General features: G+C 37.0%; 1 protein-coding gene across 1 annotated transcript; it reads right to left on the bottom strand.

The window, feature by feature from the left end:
- Positions 1 to 3,022: 3,022 nt before the first annotated feature.
- On the bottom strand, positions 3,023 to 15,483 carry TNFSF13B (TNF superfamily member 13b). The gene is made up of 6 exons (XM_065855925.2): positions 15,097 to 15,483; positions 14,908 to 15,013; positions 6,941 to 6,997; positions 6,543 to 6,655; positions 6,295 to 6,445; positions 3,023 to 4,615 (listed from the first exon to the last, which is right to left on the bottom strand). The coding sequence occupies exons 1-6, from the start codon at positions 15,421 to 15,423 to the stop codon at positions 4,503 to 4,505; spliced, it is 867 nt and encodes a 288-aa protein (XP_065711997.1). The 5' UTR covers positions 15,424 to 15,483; the 3' UTR covers positions 3,023 to 4,502.
- Between the last annotated feature and the right edge of the window lie 7,937 nt (positions 15,484 to 23,420).

Raw genomic sequence — 23,420 nt, 5'->3', positions numbered from 1 at the left:
CCATTGTCTCTTCCAACACTTCAAAGGGTACAATTCTGTTTTCTTGACAAGCTCCTACCTGATATTGGAAGGTTGCTATTACGACCCCCCACAGAGCCTCTTCACCAGGCTAGACAAAACCGTTTCCCTCAGGCTTTCCTTGAAGGGAAGGTGTATGCTCCATCCTTATCATCCCTTTATATGACAAATGGACTCCCTCAAATTTCTCACTTTCCCTCTCATATTTGGGGTGTAGTGCATCCAAATATGGATGCTAGATCCCAAATATGCTCTGAAAGGTGCCAAGGAAAGGCAAGTAACCCCTTCCCTTAATCTACTGGTGACACTCCTGTTAATACAGAGCAGTGTGCTCTTCACCTTCGTCTCTGACAGGGCTCACTACAGACTTGTGTTTAGCTTGATTTTCCCCAGGAACCCTTGGCCCGTTTCCCCAAGCTGCTGTCTTTGTCTAACCTCACTTATTCCCTTGGCTTTTCACAGCCAGTCCATTTCATGCCTTTGCATTTCTGCCCAAATCACAAACAAACAAATCCTAGTTAGGGTCTCTCCAATGTCTGCAGTCCAGCTCCAAATCTGGTTCGTTTCCCCCATCACCTCTAAGCTCTACACAACCTGCAAACTCCATGAGATCCCTTCTACATCAAACATTTACCTTCCCTCTTCCCTGTGTTTGCATCAACTTCCTTCTCACTGCTCCTTGGACTGACCTTGGAAAACAAGCTTAGATCTTACTAATGGTGGTAATCCATGGACTTAGACAAGAGACAGAACTGCTGGGAACATTCTCTTCTCTCTTCTGAAAGTTCCATGGAGATAGAATATGCTTAACTTGAGGAAACATAAAATATTATTCAAAAACATACACCTTGTCAAAGTATGTGCGCACCGGAGAAAGAAGGGAAAGGGACAGATAAAAGGAAAAGGAAAGGGAAAGGGAAAAGTAAAGGAAAAAGAAAGGGAAAAGGAAAAGCAGCCCTGATTAAAACAGAGCAAAACCCACTTTACATACATTTCTTCTTTCAAAGTATACACTCTCTACTCCTTTCCAAATAAAAAGTAGCCAAGTCATTAAAATAAAATCCAAACAATGCATTTTCCCTACCCTCATCTTTAGAAGAGTAGAACTTTGAGGGCTGCAGTTATCCAAGACAATTCAAACTGAGACATAAACCAGAGACACAGACAATCTCAACTCCAGCAGTGTAAGCTTGGCAAAACTATGGGACAGCTGAAATCAAGGTCTTACAATGGCAAATGCAATTTGAGAAACAGTCAGAGGCAGGAGAGCCATGTAATGACTCTACTCTGTATGTCTATAGGGTGTGTGACAGAACGTTGTATAACAGGCATATATTCATTTTTAAGATACAAATTACATGTTTCAAAGCAGCTATATATCTGCCAACTGCACATTATTAAAAACGAAAAAAATCATACAAGCTCACGCTTTCCGTGAAAATGTACTGGAAAGAAAATGTTCAAGTCCCTTATGTTTGCCATGATGCTGTTTAACAAACACCACATGAAAAGGAACCAAAGTATTCACACAGTTTGATGCATTTTCAGAAACCTACCTTAAATGCTAGATGTCCTTGATAAGAATGTAAAATATGGTATGAACCAACTAGATACTACTTATTATCTATCGCACTTATTTACTTAATGTCTATCAAATGCAGAAAGGCTCAGAAGCACCCACTAACTAAGGCATAAGCGTGATTGTGGTCTGGATGCACTTTGCTCCCTCATGTATCACCAGTTTGCTAGCAGAACCATCAGGAATGAGGTATTCTCCTTTTCTTCCTGCTTTGGTCAGAAAACGCTGATTTGTTAAAACTCAGCTTTGTGCAGAAGTAGATTGAGTTCAGGCGGACAAGTTTTCTCATGAAGGCAGGAGAAAACTAACCCAATAACAACAAAATTCCCAGCTTTGTCAGTAGAAATATCTGAAGAGCCTGTTGACTTGCAGTCTCTGAACACACGTGGGAGTTCTCACAGTTCACATTTTTTGTGAAGAAACTTGATCAGTTTCATCCTAATACAGCAAGGGAATACTTCTGAAATTTTTTCCCTCAGAAGAGGAAATATTTTCTCCAAGCCACACCATATCCCAAACACTTTCCGAAGTTCTGCACTGTCCGCATTTGCCAGCAGCAGAAGGAAGAAATAGGGCAAGGAAAAGGGACAGTGATGACAAGTGATCTAGCTTCACAGAATTTTTTGCTATGTGCTGTATGTTCAAAATATTACACTGTGTCTATTTATGTCAATACTACACATTCTAAGGTGCCAGGTACCTTCAGAATTAGCTTAAGCTAAGCACACACAGGCCCACTGAAACCACTGGGGAAACCTGCATACCAAAAGTTAAATTTGCAAGTTAAGCCATCAAGTCCCTGGGAAAGTAACAGTAACAACACATTTTTCTATAACCAGACAACACTAAAATCAACAAGCTTCTAATTAGAGATTCTGGGCATCTCTATAATACATGTCAGTAATAACAGACAACTCACTGCATGCTAATAACTGTTTTATCTACATGCAGCTTCTACATGTGTACCTTTGGCTAAACCTTTGGTTCCTGTAGAGGATTTAAAATGCCTTTTTGGTAAACTTAGCACATCAAAGTTAAATAATAATAGAGCAATAAACATAATGATAATGATGATAATAATAATAGTAATAATAATAATGATAATGAGAAGCAGAAGCAGTGGCAGCTTCAGATTCAGGACACATAAATAAATACATTTATACAAGGAGGACTTCCAGACATTTTGAAACTGTAGTTAAAACTCATAAACATCCCAGCATGGTAATCTAATACACATACACTTGTTGATGAAATATCTTCTTGTGGTCCAGAGAAGCTGAATTAATTATTTCATTATTTTACCATAGTCCATAACTCCTAGCTTCAAATTTCTTTTATTTATTGTCTATCACCATGAGAACATAATCAAGTCACCACGATTTATAAAAACAGACAAGGAGACTGCAATACACAAAATGTTGTTGCTTTACTAAATCAGCTTATATGACACAATTCTTAACCCCTAAAAATATTTTCAAATTAAATACAGTTCATTACTGTGGGTTTTCTTATTTTATCTATTCCAGTAGCAGTTTGATACTTCTTTGAAGATCATTGGAATAAGTATTCAATGTTTGAATTACAATAGCTCCTCAAAGTCGTAGCCACATGCCTACTGCACTATTTCTTTGACTACACAATACACACGGATTCTTGCAGTAAAAAAGACACAGATCTTATCTACTGAACTAAGCACACAGACAACATAAAAAAGACATCTGTCTAGTCTTTCTACAGGTTTGATTTTTTTGTAAAACAGAGTTCGAAACTGCAGAAAAAGTCTATAGTTAACCCATGGGTTGAGCCCAGATTTCTGGAATACAAATAGTTTGTTAGTTGTATGGCTGGTTCCAGGTTTATTGGCTTTTTCTTTTTACTACATTGCATAGAATAGAAAAAAAGCAAGACAAATAAAAAAGATATGAAATATTTCCATTGGATAAACTATTCAAAAGAAGATTAAATTCTATGCCCAAAAGTCAAAGGCTTATACATGTGTTTCCATACTTTCATATATATACATACATATACAATATCTTTATATGACTACAGAAATTATGAAGTCAGAAAACAAATTTCGCCCACTGTATTTTGTTGAATCTCACCATGTTTCTTTCTATCCCTGCCTTGCTTACACAGAATCATACATGTTCCATGATGAGTAGCAATACTTTGAAATCAAGCTGTTGATGTATCTTATATGTTCTTCTTCTATTGAAACTACTCCTAATTAGTAAATACTAATAGATTTTAGTAATTTATACACCTTTTGTTCAGAAGGAAGAAGCAAGCCAGTGGCTACTATTCTGTTCATTTCTGAAAAGTTTGTTTTCATTATCCCATGCATTTACATGTTTTTCTTTCCTCAAAATCTTGCTGTCAAAGAATAAAACCTAAAAAAAAAAAAGGCCAAAAACACCTGACGTCTCCATTTTGTGATGGGGAATCTCCTGTTTGATATTTCTTCTCCATACTTTATACTTAAAATATATTATTGATTAAACAAAGCAAATCTAAGATGTGTTTTAGTTTTCCTTTTCAATTATGGATAATAATTTGATAGTCAATGGTCCTGTTTATGCTATACTTTAGAGGCAACTCCTTCTTTGATTTGTCTTATGGGCAAGAAATAATTTCAAAGCCAATAAACCATTACTTTACAGTTGTTACTTAGAGTCTCCCTTTGTCTAAAATAATTTTGCTTTCTGGTAATCACATGACAGTTATATCTCTGGTGTATTTCCTGTTTTGGGTTCTCTTATTAAACTGAAAAGAAGTTCTCAGAAGCTGGCAGTGGATGGGGAGAGACTGAATTGGCAGCTTTATTACAATTCAATATTTTTTCTGACAAAAGCATAGGAAAAGAATAAAAAGACATTATGCATAATAACAGGAATGAATGGCTTCAGAGGAGTCTAACTGCACCAAAAAAAGTACCATCTCCATCCAAGGATATTTTGGCCCTTCTCCGTGGTATTGTAAGTTGAAGTTCATCCCCTTCTTCTAACTTTGCAATGCCTGGCAAAAGATTTGGAATAATTTTAAGTTAATATTCCAAGTACATTATTTTCATAAATTGTATGCAAAAAGTCATTACACATCATCTTACAAATATAACCATGGCCTGTTTCTTGTGAGTTTTTTTGTCTTTATGCACAATCTTACAACTTGCAGCCTACCCAAAGCTGACACTTAACATCCTCTGTGGAGCTGGACCTACTTTCTCCTCTGCACTCAGCACATCTCAGTTCGCTTGAGCAAACACAGCAAAAAATCATAACAGCGGTGTACCCAAATTCCTCATGTTATGGTGACGAGACAGTCAAGGTCAGCGTATTGCTGGTCTTAGACCACTGTGTTCCCACATTTCTGGAGGAGGTCTCATGAGCTTTACCAACCCAATAAAGTTACCAGACATCAGCTGATCCATTGCAACTGCAGAGCACAAAAGTGCTTCCTGCCAGCCGCACATCAGCTGACATGACAACTGAAAGCACCTCGCCTTCAAGTTGCAGTCACTGAGCTGAGAGCACATCTAACATCTGCTGTGACACATGCTCAACAGCATGAGGCATTGCAGCGAGATTTGGGAAAGTGGAAATCTGGGAAGCAGGAACCATGAAGTGGCAGGATGGAGCAGAGATCCTTGTTAGGAAAGGGAGTAATATAAGAGTAAAATAAGAGGACAGATAAAATTGAAGGTTGTTACGATGCCAGAATGTGTGGTGGGGGTGGCAGAAAGTTAAAGAAAATGTTTGGACTGCCTCAGTTGCCAGAAGGAAGTAGCTAATTTATTTTTATTTAGAAAAAATCTTAGCTTCCTTCCCCATCCCATTTGTTTAATGCCATTACTTGCCAACAGTCAACTCCATCACTCAGTGTCACCCGCTTTTTGTAAGGCATTAATCACACAACCCATGAGGCCTATTCACACTGATCTTGCTGGAAAATAACAAAAGAGAAAACTCTCAAATCCACCATTAAGGGGGAAAACACACAGATAAGAGCTACCAAATGAGGTTTAATAGGCCTTGACAATAATTCCTCAAATGCTGCTGCAGGAATACATATATATATTGAGCATTGAGACTGCCAGACTAGCACTAAATATTTTAATTTATCTTTCTTGTGGTGGTTCTACTTTTTGCAGTCAGAAAGATCTCCTTATAGGAATCAATGATTTTTCATCTAACCAAAGAGTAAAACTGCAGCAGCCATAATAAAGAGCAGAGAATTAAGCTGTTAAGAAATATCTTTGGAAATCCCACAGTAAGGTATTCAAAAGCTGGGTTGCTAAAATTAATATGTGACATTTTAAAGCAGAACATAGCTCCTAAATATTTTATTGGGTTAACTAAATGTAAAATTCAGTCCCTGAGTTCTTCAGTAAGGACAGTACGTGCTGCTTTCATCTACTTCAGGCATCTGACTGGAAGCAATGTATCCATCCCCGTTATGTAGTCAGTGGAGAGAGAGGAATTGTTCAGATCACTTAAGCTAGATGCATACCCTCCAACTGCCAATACCTTCTATAAAACCATATTTTTTTTAAATATTCTGTAATTTTGCAATTAATTAGATCCATGAATGTAGGCCATTTTCTTTACAACTGCCACAATACTTCGTCACCCAACACTAGACATTCTATTTGATAAAGTCTGTTTGCAAACAAAGAAAAGAAAAACTTAGATGTTTACCAGCTGTGTAGCAAGAATTATTCGGATAAGACTGTGGCATATTTTGGATGCAACGAAACAATGTCACCAAGCTGAGATCATCACCAAACACGTGTGCCTTCTTCCTCTGTATTAGGTGTCCCATAGCAAATGTTGTATCGGTATATAAAACCTACCAAATGAAGAGGTGCAAACTTCAAAGATACTGTATTGGAGACATTAAAAATCCTTTAACACATCAGATGCTGAAGTAAATTGAGCATTCTCACCTGGCCATATATGAAAAAATAGCCTGTTTCTTTGATCACTATTTTATTTCCTTGTTCTTCCAGAGCTGTTCCACGTTTAAAGCTCAGAAGCCAAGGGACAATGCTTGAATCATCTAAAAGAAACAATATTCTTTGGGTAATCAGAAAAGTTACTTTCTTCATTTTCATCTGCCAAAAATTAATAAAGCTGACTTCTAGTCAAGACTTCCAGTCTCACTAGCTGGATTTCCCCACTGAAAAGAGGATATTTGCAAGAACTGTCCAGCTGGTGGGTTTTGTTTGTTTGTTTGTTTTAAATACAATACCATAATTCAATTACTGCTTTGAAGTTAGATAAAATTGGATGGAAGAGCTAATATGTGGACATGTTAGCTGTAAATTGTGGAACATATTCTTACCTTTCTGTTGGATATCACTTTTGCTGTCAGCAATCAGTTGCAAGCAGGCCTGCAGCACTGCAAAGTGAGAGAGTTTTGAAACCAAAGAGATAGGAATCAGTAATAGAATAAGCTTTTGAAACAACTTTAAAAAAAGAAGATATGAAAAAAAAAATTCTCTCAATCTCTTATTTGGAAATGTAATCTATTGATTTTAACACAGATCTTACTCAAATGTGTCCAAACAAAATTCATACCACAACATGTACTAGATAACATTCAGAGATCATGCAGCTAAGCAGGATGCCCCAGATAGCCGCACAAGTAATGCTTGTTGTAATCTCTGGCCCTAATATAATTGAAAAATGTAGCAGTAAGTCAAATAAGCTAGCAATCATCAGATCAATTAGCTTTTTCATTTTCTAAGCAAAAGCTCAAAAAATACCCCAACCCTGCCAGGTATGACAGATTTCAGATTTTCTAGTGATGTTTACTGTATTATTTAAAGAAATTAGTTTCCAGGCATAGTTGCTGTAAAATATTAGTCATATATACTGGTTACACGGTACTTTCAAAATAAATTCTCGAAATCCATATATATGCACTTTCAATATGTTTTCAGATACCCACACTCAATCAACTTATGCCGAGATTAAGAAGGAAGATACAGAGATGACTGTTAGCAAACTAATGCACACATAACAAATAGTTTAGTGTCTGTGAAAACCGATGGGTTACTCAAAACTGTAAAGACTGGCAACACTAATGAGAAACTAGGAGTTTGATCAGCAAAAAATATTGTGGTATGATAAAATATAGGCTCACAAGTGAAACAAATACCTTAAAAAAATCTGCTAAGCCTAAATGTCAGGGAACAGGATAAAAGAAAAGAAAAGAAGGAAAAAAAAGAACAGTTGCATTTGCTGAGAGCAGAGTTTAATGGAAACATCTGCTTCTTATGCTACTTTGAAGGTTAAAAAACAGAGCAGTAACATCTACTGCACTTGAAAGAAATGAATTCACTAAAAGGCAGGAGAAGAAAATTCTGCCTTGGATTTCTGAATCCCCGTTTTTGTTTATGTCTTTTCAGGTAAGAAGGTTGTATGTCAGATTTGGCCACTCTCACTATAACGAGCAGTGCCTGGCTCCATGAGATCCTGTTTCTACATCTGCCAGTGGTATCCATGTGTGCAACCAAGTGCCCAGCAGCACAAACCTTTTGCTGCATGGCAGGTAGTGAGAGGATTTGAGTAGAAAGTGGCTGCTGTCAGTATCTAAGTCTCTTTTCCAAGGGTGCCTGCCTGAAAATGCCAGAAGGGGACTGGATGCTCACCAGCACTTAGCGGTGCCAACTGGCAGCGGCTAAAGATTCAAGCACACGTCGGGTAATGCTTCAGTATCACAGTGATCACACAACCTGTGAGCCCTACTTACGTTAATGGGAATGCTATCTTGCAAGCTCCTGTCTCCTTCGCTGTTCTGGAGTGCTGTTAACACCAATCAATAATGTACCAAAATCTATAGATTCTCAAACCAAGAATTTAAAGGCACCTAAATTCCCTATCTTCTGATAAGAAATAGAAAAACCAAGCCATCACAAAATCAGCCATTCAGTCATTTTTCTCTCACGGAAGTGACAAAGTTTTCTGAAAAAGAAGATTTCAAATAAAATCAAACTGTGGTTTTCTGAAATCTCACAACAAAGCACATCAGGCAATTTATTTCATAAGAGATTCTATTCATTCGCTTTCCTTTGGAGCAAAGTGCTTTCCTAGTGAATAGAATTTGCCGATTCCCTAGTATTTTAGTAAGCTAAACCAATATTTTCATTCCTGCTTTTAAAAGAACTCACTGGTGTGATCACTGAATTTTCCACTATCCAAACAAGAGAGAATTTGTCATGATTCACACTAATCAGCTGCTATCCAGCTGCGTACCAACAAGTAATGCCCACAAGCAGTGGAAGTTACAGCTACTTCAGCAACTCTTGTTTAACCTGCTCTGCAAACCTGATTGACATTCTTAAAACTATTCTGATTCACAGTTTGCAAGTCTGGATTTATACTTCAGTTGTTTGTAGCATTGGAATACTAGTCATCATTGCTGATAACTGCCACACAGTAATTCAACTCAACAAGTTCAGTACAGTCTGAGACCTTTTCCATCTCTTTAAAACACAAACCAACTCTCCTTTATTCTACAGATATCAAATCTACATATATTCTCTATTAAATCTCACTGTTTCTTTTTTTAGTGTATGCAGATAGAATTAAGGCTCCACAGAAGACAGTAAGCTTGTTCTTCATGGAAAAATATGGATACAGCAGTGTCATTCATGACAACAAAAAGAACAGAAATTAGTACTGTGGCCATTTTACTGAAAGCCACAAAGGACAAATAGTATCTAAAAAAGTATTTGAGGAATTGAACAGCATGCTTCAAAAAATGTTCAGAAGCCAAGACTGACACATAACTATTTCCAGCATATACAAGCACTTCACTTTGACCACAGTGGAACTACATTCATGCTGAAAATTAAATAATTCATTGAAACAAATTCAGACTAAACAACTCTAATATTGAGGAGAATATATGGATATGCAGAGTATGTTTTCTGGATAAATTAATAGAGATTTTCAGTTAAAAGTTAATATTACTAAGAAATGTTAGCAATTCTATTCTAAGGACCCAAATCTTACCTGAAGTACAACATCAAGAATATATGCATTGCAAAATGTGGGTTGAATAGTTACTATCAGTACAGAGCAGAATAAATCAAAAGCTCTACCTGAATGCCCTTCAGCTCAGTGGAAATCAAACCCAACCATCAGGTTTGTAGTCTAAAGTATTTTCGAATAATTCATGCATGCAGAATGCAGGATTCATAAAGGATATCTTAAAAATATGTAAAAATATCTAGACTGAGTGTCACCATGAGGTCTAGCTGTACAAAACAGAAAGCATGTAGAACAAAAAAGCATGTCTCGGCCTCTTGTGACTTTGTATAATGGCTTTACTTTGACAAGAGGCTTTTTTTTTTTTTTTCCTGATTTTAACCGCTCTGCAGGGTGTGTGGGGGAGAAGAACATTTCAGAATCTCTCTTCTTCCATGAACAGAACAGCCAATTCTGAAGAAATTAGTGACTCCAGATGCCTTTATAAACCACAGTGAGAACATGAAGGGATGTGTTCTCCACCGGTTGAGCAATGTAACCACAATAAAAAAAAAAACAATAGCACTAGCTTTTGCAGTGGGATATGAATGCAGCCTTCTGCATATCTGCATGATTTAAGACCTAATACTGGTAAAATCAAATCTGCCCTCCCATGCAAGCTTTTGTATTATTTAACTTGCATAATAACTTTAATATTTTGCAATTTAACTTCCATCCAAATGAATTTTTAAGGTTGTTATCTGTGAACTTATGCACAATTTTTTAAGTTTCGGTATCTGAGGCCTAAGATATTTATCTCAATTTTTGCTGAAATAAAAACAAGCAAAAAACCTGAACTTTAAAAAACAGACCTGCTTGTTTAGGTTCCTTCTTTGGTCTAGATCTGTTCTCTGTAGACTTCCTGAAACATACTTAAACACTAGATAACTCAGTTTATAAATGATATTCATGCTCTTGAACAATTTGCAGTTCTTCCCTTAACTTCTTCATTTCCTCATCACAAGAGATCTTGATTTACTTTTTGTTTGTGTATTTTTATAGACTGGTTATTTTGGTGCTTTTCAATTAAGAAATCTTTATATCACATTAATAATGGATTAAATAAGTCCCTGCATTAAAGTGGCTTGGTCATAGTTACAGATATGACTCAGATCTAACAAATCTCTTCAAAGTCTCGATAGCATTATTTTGACCTTAACAGAATTATCAGTAACATGGTACAGTCAGAATAACAAGGAAATAATTCACTGAGATTTAAGAATACTTTATGTAGATTTCTATTATACAGTATAAAGCAGAATTTTTTTTTGAAAACTAGAGCCTGTTTTGTGTATCTTCGATTGCAGAGAGTTCTGCAGAGCACACAACAATGATTCATTCATTCAATAACTGGAATTCCTCATGAAAAATTGCAAGCAATCAAGTAATTTCCTATCCTTTCGCATAGAAAGCCCTACTTCCTTTTGAGCTGTCCTGTTGTCAGCAAAACCAAAAAAGAATTACATCTCTTTTCAAGAAGTAGGCCTTAAAAAATACATAAGAGAACTTTTACATTTCCCCTCTTCAAATAATAAAATAAGAAGTACTTTGAACACTTGGTGAGGGAATTTTATATGTGGTATTTGTTTAGACTAGTAACAAAAGGTTAGGTTTCTTCATTCAAATATTGCCACAGTCAAGTTCCACTTGTGAAAGTTCTTGCTATCACTCTGTCACAGAGATCTAAAACTACAACATCCAGAGACAAAACGCTTCTAACCAACAAATATATCAATTTGCTAGCAAGGCAATTATACCAAGAACAATGGCAAAATTCTCACAACCTATACACCATACTTGCATGGCAATAGTTTTGTCCTATGGACACAACAGATATTGGGCTAGAAACTGGAAACTGCTACCAAAAAAAATTGCCTAGTCACATGCCACGTTAACCTGTTTCACTGCTTTGTGGAATTACTTAGAATTTCTCTTCAGTTCCCTCCATGCACACAATCAGGCTGGTTGAGATGGATAACCTCAGTACACCAAAGTAAATATAGTCCATGTGTGCTTCAATCTGATCACAGCAGGACATTGCCTGAATCTGAGTTTCTAGAAGGCCAGATGCTCACCTCCCTAGTCGGCCATGGGAATAAAAATCCCACAATAATGACCAGAATGAGGCACAGAGACCGTGCAAATGAAACATGACATTTGTATATTGAACTGGCTTAGGTAATGGATCCTCTTGTTCCTGGACTCAAGCACACGTACATCTTCAAGAGAAACACCCAAGGAAGGCAATCAATAATTCTAATCAGGGTGTAAACTTCAGGAGAGGTTTTTGCTGTGTAGCAACTTTCCCCTACAGTCAAAATTTATAAAAAAGAAAGACAAATAAGAAAAATCATATCTGTTCTTATATGTCCTGATATGATATTTACCATAAGTGGTTAGAAGATCAGTCTGCCTGCATGTTAATAATATGTGCCTTTCAAAATCACCCATTAACTCCTACCCATTGTATCAAGAACTCTGGTTCTGACTGCTAACTGTACAGCTTTATTTGGAACAGATGCTTGAAAGCCATCTCTTCAACCTACTTGAGCTGGAAATTTTGCGAAGACACAAAACGTACATGCGACTACTGATGACTAATAGTTTTAGCCATGAACACAGACAAATGTATAGCCCCTAAAAGTGTGAAATAATGACATTGTATTAGATCTGTATTCCTTTAATTGTCATTTAAATTACAATTGCAATTTCTGGCCAGTTTTATGCATGTAACATCAAGCAAACAGAAAAAAAAAAAGGGAATTTCACATGTTCAAGAAGGGCTATGCTGGGCCTAAAAGAAATCATGGGGCATCCAGTTCTGGAAATTAATAATGGAAGTTTAAAAAGAAAACAGATTTGAACCATAGCTTTATTTATAAATAAAATAATGGTTTTATATTTTACTTCTGTTCTCTGATGAGAAACAGTTGTATATCAGTGACATTTTCAAGTATTCACTTTCTAAGGAATTAGTCCTTGCTAAAGTGAAATTATAAGTGAGCAATTAATTGTGTGATCAGACTCTAATTTGAGACCTTGTTGAGGCAAATAGAAATAGGACAAGAACAAGACAACTCACTCAATATCGTAATTAATCTGCCATCGCACTCAAATAAGTGCAGTGCATCTGCAGGGCAATTTGGAAGCTATTGGGATTCTGGTACCCAGAAACGTGTGAGAGAAGATAAAAATGCAGAGCTAGTGATTGTGTGAGCATGACCAAGTAACACAGGATTCAGCACCATGAACAACACCATGTTCTCTTATTTCACTCACTCTCCTAAAACAAAATTCTACACTGATTAGTGGGTTCACGGTAATCAGTGAAGTCTAATCTGAGGAAATGTAACATCTTACTGAACTTTGACAAGTGTAATTTGTTGTAATTAGAGCAGGCAGAAAGGTAACCCTGTCTAACAGATGACCTTATATATTAATGCAAAAAATTGTAATTTACTTTTTTTTCTTTTTTTATATAAAAAAATATGGTAGACGTGTTATAACACAGTTTTTAGTAAGTTATGTTGCTTTTCCATTTTAAATGAATGTTTTCTGTTATACATCCTAAAAACTTTTAAAGCCAACTTTGAAAACTTAAAAAAACAACTTTAAAAAAACTTTAAAAGTTTAGAGAAATTAGTTAGAATTTTTTGTGAGGAAAGATAAATAGTTATAATCAGAGGTGGCTACCTGATGAGAAGAATTTTATATCTGCCAGAAGCACAGCTGAGGAACCCAAAATCTTCCTCTCCCCCATATACCCTCAAATAGCAATAAGAATAAAGATGAAAGCCAATGTGAAAGAAAGTGAATAACTTGCAGAGTATTGATGCTATAACATTAACAAAAAAACCCCAAAACCAACAAAAACCACACCAAAAAAAAAAGCCTCATTTTTTAAGATACTTGTGCTTTAAGTGTAGAAGATCACTAGTTTTTATTTGGGAGATGCTGGGGTGGGGAGAGCAGGGAAGCTCTGTGGCTCCCATGATAGGACACAGGCTACAAGAAATATGATTTAAGCAATCTTCTCTTTAGATCTGTTTGTGAAATCCCTCTTAGCCAAGACCCTGAACTAAAGATAACTAATGAAATAGAATAATACCCATTTAAATGTATGGAGTTTGGGTAATATCCTAAATGAATTCTCTCTTTTGAGAGACTTGGAGGTAAGTATAGTACTTGAACTCGAGAACTCCAGAGTTAAATTTTCATTTAGCTTGCTGAAGCTAAATTAGTCAATCAAAAGCACATTTTAAGCAAAGCCTGATTTAGCCTTTACCTACAAATTATTCTGTTTCAACTTCATATATTCATAACTTAAGATATCAGCTTTCATCAGTTAAAACAATACAAAAGTATCTGTAAGGTGACTGAACTGATTTAGCAACTCAGGAATGTTTTTAGTTACTTGGTGCAATTAGAGGATGTACACAAATTGTTATTATAAAATTTTGCATTGCATCCTTTCAGGCAGCACTGTGTTCCAGAAAAGAAAAGAAGATGTAGGTATTTTATCGCCAGAGGAAACAATTATATTCCATTTATACTCCAACATTATAATACACACCAGATGTCTTTTATTGAGTACAGTCTTCAGTGTTCTCACCTTTTAGAAAGGTCATGATAAAAAAATCTTACTGGATAGGCATTCCTTTATTAATTTTTCTAATTATATTAATATATTGTTTTAATGCAGAAATGATGCCAAAATTCTGAATTCCTTATAGCCTGCCTTTTTTGACAGGTACAGGCCAGCATTTCTCTTTGAAAGCTCTTAGTTCGCTGAAGTTGAGTTTTCTTATTTCTTCTCTTTTAGGATGGGCATGTTTTCTCAGAAAAATGACTAGGCATTTTTAATAATAGTTTTCCCTCTCTAATATTAATCAGAAAGCAACAAGTTAGTCATTACGCTGAACCAAGAACGATGGATTTAGAATTGAACACTTTACAATTTGAGTAATTTAAAGTTGCCTTACTAAACTCTACCACATCATGGAGAAACATCTCTGTTACAAGAAATAGATTTGGGATCTAATGTTCCAAGTTCAACCTGCAGATAGCATGAACGTCTGGCAACTTAAACAGTATGGTAACCATTAAGAGAATATACCTATAATTAACACCATTCTTTCAGCAACAATTGTAAAAAGCTTAACAGGCTCTGGTAGCATGGATCGGCTGACAGAAGATAAGAGTCAAACACCACTGCTTTTCTCAAGCCAGTATCCAACTGGCGCATCCCAACCCGCTCCATCGGCTGCTATTTACCTGTTTCTTCTGTGTGGACAACAGACCTTCTCACCCTGTTTCTGCTCCCATTCCAGGTTTCATTTTGGAAGCTCTCAGCTGGGCCATGACCAGGAAGCCTGTTCTCCTAATGGGGAGAAGCATCAATCAGTGAAAGCAGCCTCATGTTTGCTCATCCCCTGCAAGCTGAAAATCACCCCTCCCGCTTACCTGCCTGGCACCAGCTGCAGACACTTGCAGGAAGGAAGAAACAGAGGTACCCACTTTATTTTTGTCAGGGGACACGGGTGGCTGGTCTAGCGAAGACCTTGCCTGGACCCTGTAGATCAGCTCGCTGCGCAGAGCTTCTAGTTCTGTTTTCAGGGTGATAACATGGTAAAGAGACACTGCTGCAAGACAAGAGGACAGGAGCATTGCAAGCCACAGGAATGTGACAGAAAAAGGTCCCGTGGTGCCCGAGGCAGCACCAGGGGGGGCAGAGGGAGAGGAGGCGGTATCCTTCTGTTGGATGACGTGCAAACAGTCCACGGATTTCATCGCTGCTCTTTCCTCACTAAAGCCAGAGGGAGAGTTCAGCTGTCCCCCTTCGAGGTGCAATCCATCTTACCCGTTGCTCTCTGAAACTAAGGGCATCCAGAATAAGTGAACAAAACGCCCAGATCATTTCCTGTCATATGAAGCTGTTGATAGAACCATTAAACTTAATGTACAGAGTGAACGTCTAAGATTCAGTCTCCTTTTAGTTTTCTTCTTTCTGTGCAGCATTTTGGCAATTAATGCCTTCTCGTGAACCGCTTGCTCAATCTACCTTCCTCCTTTCACTTTCAACTATTTATTTTTGCGGCAACTTGCTATTACTGTTTACCATTATCTTTCCATTTAGGCACAGCTAGTACCACCCATAATTTAGAGTCTTATCTAGAAATGCAGAAATGATGTAAAGTTTCCTGGCAGTCTATCATTCAGTACTACTTAAGAGACATACATATATGACAATGTGTATGCCTCTGTGTCTGTAGGTATATAGATGTACTGTGTATATACACTACATCATGTATATTTATATATATATGTACTAGTATCTAAAATGCCTATATGCTTATAGAGGGGACAACCTATTCAAATAAAAATGTTTGTGGTTTCCTAAACATAAGAGTGAAATATATTCCAAGGTATGTGTAATAAATTACTGGTCTCTCAACTGTTTAAAGTTGCAGATTCAGTTCATCATACTAACTTGAAAAAGTATGACATTTTATTAAACTTATCTAATAAATATAGTTTCTCTAGAGAATTCAAGGACCTGGATTAGTGCAAAAGGGGACACAGAGAAGGGGGGGGAAATAATAGGGTAGGGGCTGTAGAAGGAAAAGAACATTTAGAGAATTTAAAAAACAAAACAAAAAAACCCAGAACAACAAACCCCAAACAACAACAAAAGCCCACCACAAAACAAAAACAACCCCCTGAACTTTAAATACGTATGCTTAAGTTTTTCAGGTGAATCCTGAGCGCCTGGCTTAAGCTCATATTTTTAAGATTTTACTAGTCCTTTCATCTTTAAACTCTGCATTATGAATTCATTTCTTCTTTGCAGTGGCAAGGCTACTTAAATATCTTAGATGTGTTCCTATATTTTTTGTAGTGTCTTCTTACACAAAATTACAGTCTTACACATTTGTTAAAAGTTTCAGTGGCCCAGAACAGGGGAAAAAAAAAAACATCAAAAAGCATCAGAAATAGGATTAAAATCAACAGGTCAACCCTCCACACAGGAATCCAATTTTTTTTTTTTTTTTTTACCGTGTAAATAAACTTTATCTTTGCAGGACACAGAACTCCTGCAGGTCTGTCTGAATATTGTGTAATGAATCCTGATGGCAACACCCATCAGAGTAGTTCAGATCAAGTTGATTCTGTTGGGAAGGAGAAGGTAGCAGGAGCAACAACAGAGTAACATCTTCTGTAGCCTCTTCCTCTCATATTTCTTAAGTCTATGAGAAATTGAGGGCCGTTATAAGCTTTATCTTCTGTAGTGATGCAAGACAGTCCTTTCCTGACTTTGCCATCTCTAGCAACTACCCAATATCCTGCACAGGCAAGTAATTATTTTCCTAAATGCAGAAGAAAAATAACGATACCACGTATCTTAGCATGCCCCTAGAAGGCACGTATATACTGTGACAAATGATACAGAAATCAGTGCAGTGTGGAATAAGAGCAGAATACCATACAGTTTCTGTGTATTTTCAAGGTTTTCGTTTCTGTACATTTTAAAAGCTAAGTTAAGATGTAAATGGGGCTGCATTTTGAAAGAAATTTAAGATTCACTAAGACTTTTTTTTTTAACAGAATAAGCAATTATTAAAACTAAGCAGACATGCCTTCAAGCATCACTAGACATCAGAACATTATCAGCCTAGTACTGACTGTTCCAAACCCAAAATAATAAGACTGTTGGAAATGAAGTGCTATTTAAGAAAATGAAACCAAGTGAGCGAATGAAAGTTATAACTAGCTATCCAGGAACATTGAGAAACAATTGGCCACTGAGGTCCCTGCTGTCATTAACACATAAGAAAATAACAGACAGGTATATAATTAGCATCACTGTAGTTGCTTCTAGAGAAAATAGGCTGTTCCCAGCCTCCACACCTTCTTTAAATGGGGTCATTATTTGGGCTGACAAAATAACTGTGGTGGCACAAGGGACTTCTGTAAGACATCTGGCTTTGTCCTGCTTATCATTCTGATAAGTGAGGATTTCAAAGCGGAGATGCAGAAAATCAGAACAGCCCCACACAGCAAATTGTTAAATTCAACAGGTATTTCTAGTTGAGTATCAAAGGGATTGCTCTGTTTGCAACCTTGTGCTGTTCTGTAGTTCCATGACCAGTTAAATGATTTGAAGAAAAAAATATTTTAGACAACTTTTATGATGACAAAAACACAGTGGAACACTAAATATTGACAGTGAGAGATCAATAATGAAAAACAACATAAACTACCTAGAAATTTACTTAGTTAAAAAGCTTCCATTTTAACACAATCAAATGAATCTTCAGGAAATTGCAGACTACTAATTGCATTAAAGTAAAAACTCTGAAAAATTACTTTAAAAAACCCAAAGAAAGAAAGAAACAAACAAAAAATTAGTTGCAGAGCCCAGAGCATGGAGTCAGTGCCTCGATGCTTGCCACTATGTCTTGTCATAACATACTGTCCTTGCGATTCCTCTTGTTGGCAGAGCTGCAAAGATGTCCTTAACCTGCTTAAAGCAAAGTCAATAAGATTAACACACGTGCAGTTTCTTCTGTGTTTCTAAGGTACAACTGAAATGGACTAAGGAGTGCTCAGATTAGCCTTCTATTAGCAGACAGGGGAGGGTGTTGACTCCAGCTGAACGTGAGCTCTCAGCGGAACATTCTTGTAGAAACAGAAGTGCAACATTTGGATATATATACTGGAGCAAAATATTAAGTGAAAATAAAAAGGTACCAGTAATTGTGCTTTTATATCGACAAAACTATTTGCATATAATTATGACTGCCAAAGCCGAACAGTGAAAAGATTCAGAACAAAAATCTAGAATTAATATAAGAGGCCTAAACAACTTGTCATGGAAAGGGCATTCAGTTTGTGGTTAGCAGCCTGCCTCTACTGGCCAGCTTCCCTGAAAACCATTTTGCAAAAGTTTATACTATATTAACTGCTTTTGGCTCAAGATGCTATGCTACACATGCATGCAGTAAAACTGTGGGGCAACAAGGAACTACCGCAAGCCCAGTTCAAAGCAATGTTTTCTGAACTATTTCTAGAAAAGAAAATGCTACTGCATTAAACTGCAGAAACCTAGTCCTGGCCATCTAATTGTAGAAGCAAATAAGAATAAATGCTTATAATAAAATATTCTGAAAATACGGTCCTGTTTTCCATGCACAGTACAGTTGATCCATGCACACAGTGAATCCAACCATTTAGTGCCTCCTTAACCCAACGAATGAGCTATGTTGAACTCTCAGGTGGACTAACAGATCTTGTTAATTTAGCCACGGGAAACTATTGAAAAATGCCTTGGATAGTCTGAAGTTTTTATTTAACCAAGTCTTTTACTTTTGGGAAAAAGAGCAAACTTCTAGGTAAAACTCAAAATAAGAGTACCAGTACCACTGAAGACTCTCAACAGTGAGAATGTTTCATGAAGGGAAATGGATTCCTGAAAAAAATCAAGGCTAGTTAAACCTTCCAAGATGTTACAGCAGTAACAAACCCTATAATTTCTGCAAATTTTTGATTTCCGTTATGCAGTATATCAGATTAAATTATCAAGATGGGCGCTGCTAAACTGCAAATTTATAACACATCATCACTACATCTGTGGAGAACCAAGGCAGAGATAGTAAGCAATCACACAGGAAATTTGTGGTTGAACCAGAAACTGAACTCTTGATTTCCTGAAATCCAGTACTGTACTTTAACCACAAAAGCATCCTCTTTGAGGGGGAGGAAAATCCCATAATGAAGTTTAACGTACAAAAGAGAAGAAGATTATTCGAATATGAAGACTTGGGTAAAAACCCAATTTACCGAAGAAATGTTAAAGGTTACTTAAAAACAAAGGTTGTGCAGATGCTGCAGCCCAGAAATCCAGACAAATATCGATGGCCACACTAAAAGTACGCTTCCAGTGGCAAAGGTCCAACTTTGTATAACTTCTGAAGTAACCACAAAATGTAACTGGTCCCTGTGGTTATTACAAAAAGAAAGAGGCCACAACAGCATGCCATACTATACTGGACAGTGTAGAACTGATCGAGGAGCAAAGAATAAGCAAAGATTCAATTATAAACACATTTAGTTTTAAGTCCTTTCTGAAGATGGACAACATGGATGGATTATTTTGGAAGATATAAAGGAATAAATCCCGTATGACAGTTTTCTGCTATTACAGGTATCTGTATTAAGAGTATTCACAGATAGCTCCCTGAAACAGCACACATTCCTTTCAAGGACATTTAATTAGTTCTTTTAGCCATTAACTGCAATTTACGAAGTAGCAAAAGCAGGTACGTTCCTGCCTCACACATAGATTTAAAAATCATTCTCTTTGTGGATACCGTGTTCCTATCATCTTAAATTTTAGGGAGCTGTTGAATCCCTTGCAAGTAAAGGAGGTATTTTACAAACAGTTAAAGACATATTTGATATATTACCTTGTTAAAATGAAAGAAAAATAAAGATTCTATGAGATTTTTCTGAAGCAAAACAGATATTTTTTTCTCTTTGCCTCTCAGTTTCTAAATTGCCAGGATAACATGAATGTCTCTGTGCATTTTAGATATTTAGATTTCCCATGCTTGATTTATTCCTTGCCAAAGACTTTATTTCTCTAGACATCTAGACAATTTAGGTCCAAATCTGGCAAACATACCACAGAAAGTAAACATACAGCTGACTTGCAGCCATAATTACTTTTTATGTATTTACCACAGTGCTTTCAAAAAGAATAGGAAAAAGCACAGGAAGGAAAAGCAATTATTATAGGTGTGTCCCAAAGTATGCAGCAGAACCAACAAGAAATATAAAATATTTTTAAAAACATATGAAAGATACAAAGAAAACATAAGATTTATATACCACAGCAACATAATGCCAGTCTCCTCCCTCCCCCCCGGCCCCATTCTCCACCATGAGAATAGCAATTCCCTCTTACTGCACAGGGGAAAAGGAGCTCTATCATACAGCTGTAGCTCACTTCTCTTACAGTCTCACTGGCCTCGCTATCCAGCAACACGGAGTATCGCACTTCTTCACCTCTTCGACACTGTACAACTTTACAGATTTTGGACAGATGGGCTAAAAAAGCATTTGTATGGGAACAAAATAAACAAGTAGCCATGGCCCTTCATGTGGGAGTGGCCGCTCTTCTGCTGCTACAGCTGGTGGACCTTTTAATAGAGGGCACAGGCCTGGGATCCAAGTATTTTCAAATCATTGCGTTATTTCTTCATAGCTGTATCTAATTGCTACACTCCCCCTGAGCCATCAACGACAGAAAGGGAATGGTTCTCTCTCTGACCTTTTCCTTTGAATTTTTGTAAATAATTAGCCCAGACCAGATGTAAGCATCATGCAAAACAGCTGTAGAATTTCCTTTCTTTGCATCTGTAAGGAGCAAAATCCGTTCCTTATTAGCGCATCAAAACTAATGGCAACATCTCTTCAAACTTGGTATCTGAACATACATTTTATATCAGGAGCCTTCCAGTTGTGCATTATTTAGCTCATTGCCTAAGATTATTAAAGGTGCATCTCCAATTATTACGAGTGGCACCATGTTGTGTAATACATTTAAACTAGGTCTGCTCTTAAGCTGTATTGCCTTTCAGAGAAAGAAAAAATGCTGTTTTTCAAGACACAGGAGAGTTATTCTGTCTCCACACAAGCTGAAGCATAACAAATTAATCACATTAAGATTTCCAAAACATGTCCAGAAATATTTTCCTTATCTGTTTACAGAGAAAGAACTCTGCAAAAATTCTAAAATGAAGACCCTGAATAAGGTCCAACAGAAGTTTTAAAGCTTAGGCATGTTTCAGATCTTCAGACCAAATGATTTTTGTTTAGCTGATGGTTCAGTATTTTCTCAAAACCTTACCTACATCTACTTGATCTTTTTAACTGACAGCAAGTCCTCTGCCTCTGGTTTATGTTTAATTTCTAGCATTTCAGTTCAGATGTTAATATATCGTTATGAATGTTTACTGTGATTTAAGCAGTACTTAAAAATTGTGAGAGAAATTAAACCACTATATTTTACCTATCTGATATGAAGGCCTATATAGAATCACAGAATAGTTGGGGCTGGAAAAGACTCCTAGAGATCATCTAGTCCAATCCACCTGCTAAAGCAGGTTCACCTAGAGCAGATCACACAGGAAGGTGTCCAGGCAGGTTTTGAATGTCTCCAGAGGAGACTCCACAACCTCTCTGGGCAGCCTGTTCTAGTGCTCTGGCACCCTCAAAGTAAAGAAGTTTCTTCCTCATGTTTAGATGGAACCTCCTGTGTTTCAGTCTGTGACCATGGTCCCTCATCCTATTGTTGGGCACCACTGCAAGGAGTCTGGTCCCATCCTCTTGACACCCACCCTTGAGATATAATATAAACATTGATGAGATCCCCTCTCAGCCTTCTGTTCTCCTGGCTGAACAGACCCTGCTCTCTCAGCCTTTCCTCAGAAGAAAGATGCTCCAGACCCCTGATCATCTTCGTAGCTCTCCGCTGGATTTCCTCCAGCAAATCCTTGTTTTTCTTAAACTGAGGAGCCCAGAACTGGACTCCAGATGCAGCCTCACCAGGGCTGAGTAGATGGGCAGGAGAACCTCCCTCGACCTGCTGGTCACACTTTTCTTAATGCATTCCAGGATATCACTGGCTTTCTTGGCCACAAGGGCATATTGTTGACTCATGGTCAACGTGTTGTCGATTAGAACTCCCAAGTCCTTCTCTGCAAAGCTGCTCTCCAGCATATCTACTAAGGAAATTACTACAACATCATGAGACACTTCAGGACACAGTTTATATTGCACTTTGTAGCCCAGTTGCTTATCAATGTTCAAATAAGAAAAAGCAAATGCAGGATTTGTATTTTTCAGAGTAGTGCTGTGCAAGTAAGGTATAGTGATGTGCTTCCCAAAACAGCAAAGTGCTTTTCATTCAAGGGCAGTATTCACATGAAGTACCCGAATCTGAGTTGCTCCTTAACTTTAATTGCTTCCTTTTCAAGAATTAAAAATATTTTTTTCAATTAAAAATTAATAGTTATCTTGAATAAAGTGTCAAAATGTACCACTTACTTCCCTGCCTGTTTCCTAGTTATTGGATTAAAACTGAACTATAAGCCTTGCAGTAATCCAGGAGAGGACACACATTTTGTAGCTTTAGAAAAGACAGCAGTAAATCTTTATTTTCTAGGTATTTCACATGAACCATGCAGGATGGGAGCAGAGGTGATATAAGCTTAGTTATGCATTTCTCTGTAAGAAAGTAGAAATCGCTTCACCTCGAGTATCCTTCTGCAGCTACATGGACTATAAACCTACAAGAGTGGCATTATAGCATTTAAAATTGACATTTAAAATATTACCAGCAAAAGGTATCAAAACTAGTCAAACACACTTAAAAAATATTTCCCAAGTGACATAATATGTAAATCACCTCTCAGTCCCCCAGATAATAGAGGAACTTTGAAATGCAGAATGTGTTAAAAGTGATGGAAAGCTAACACATTATCATTTTACTTATTAACACTTCCTGAAAGTGAGGATACGTGACAGAGCTTAGAAAGAGATATTTGTAATATAGTTTTTCCTGCTGTAATAGTTTTCCACAAACACTGCATCTAATGATGCAGATGTCTATTGCATGTGCTCTGGTTTTAGTAAGTAAGTGAAAATGATATCTTGAGGTTGATGAGTTACCATTCATACAAAAATACCCCTGGACATACTTAAGACAGGCCACAAACTAGAAC

Source organism: Patagioenas fasciata, chromosome 1, assembly GCF_037038585.1.
Source record: "Patagioenas fasciata isolate bPatFas1 chromosome 1, bPatFas1.hap1, whole genome shotgun sequence".
In the NCBI taxonomy this organism is placed as follows: Eukaryota; Metazoa; Chordata; class Aves; order Columbiformes; family Columbidae; genus Patagioenas; species Patagioenas fasciata.
This window is presented reverse-complemented; position numbering and strand designations above follow the sequence as displayed.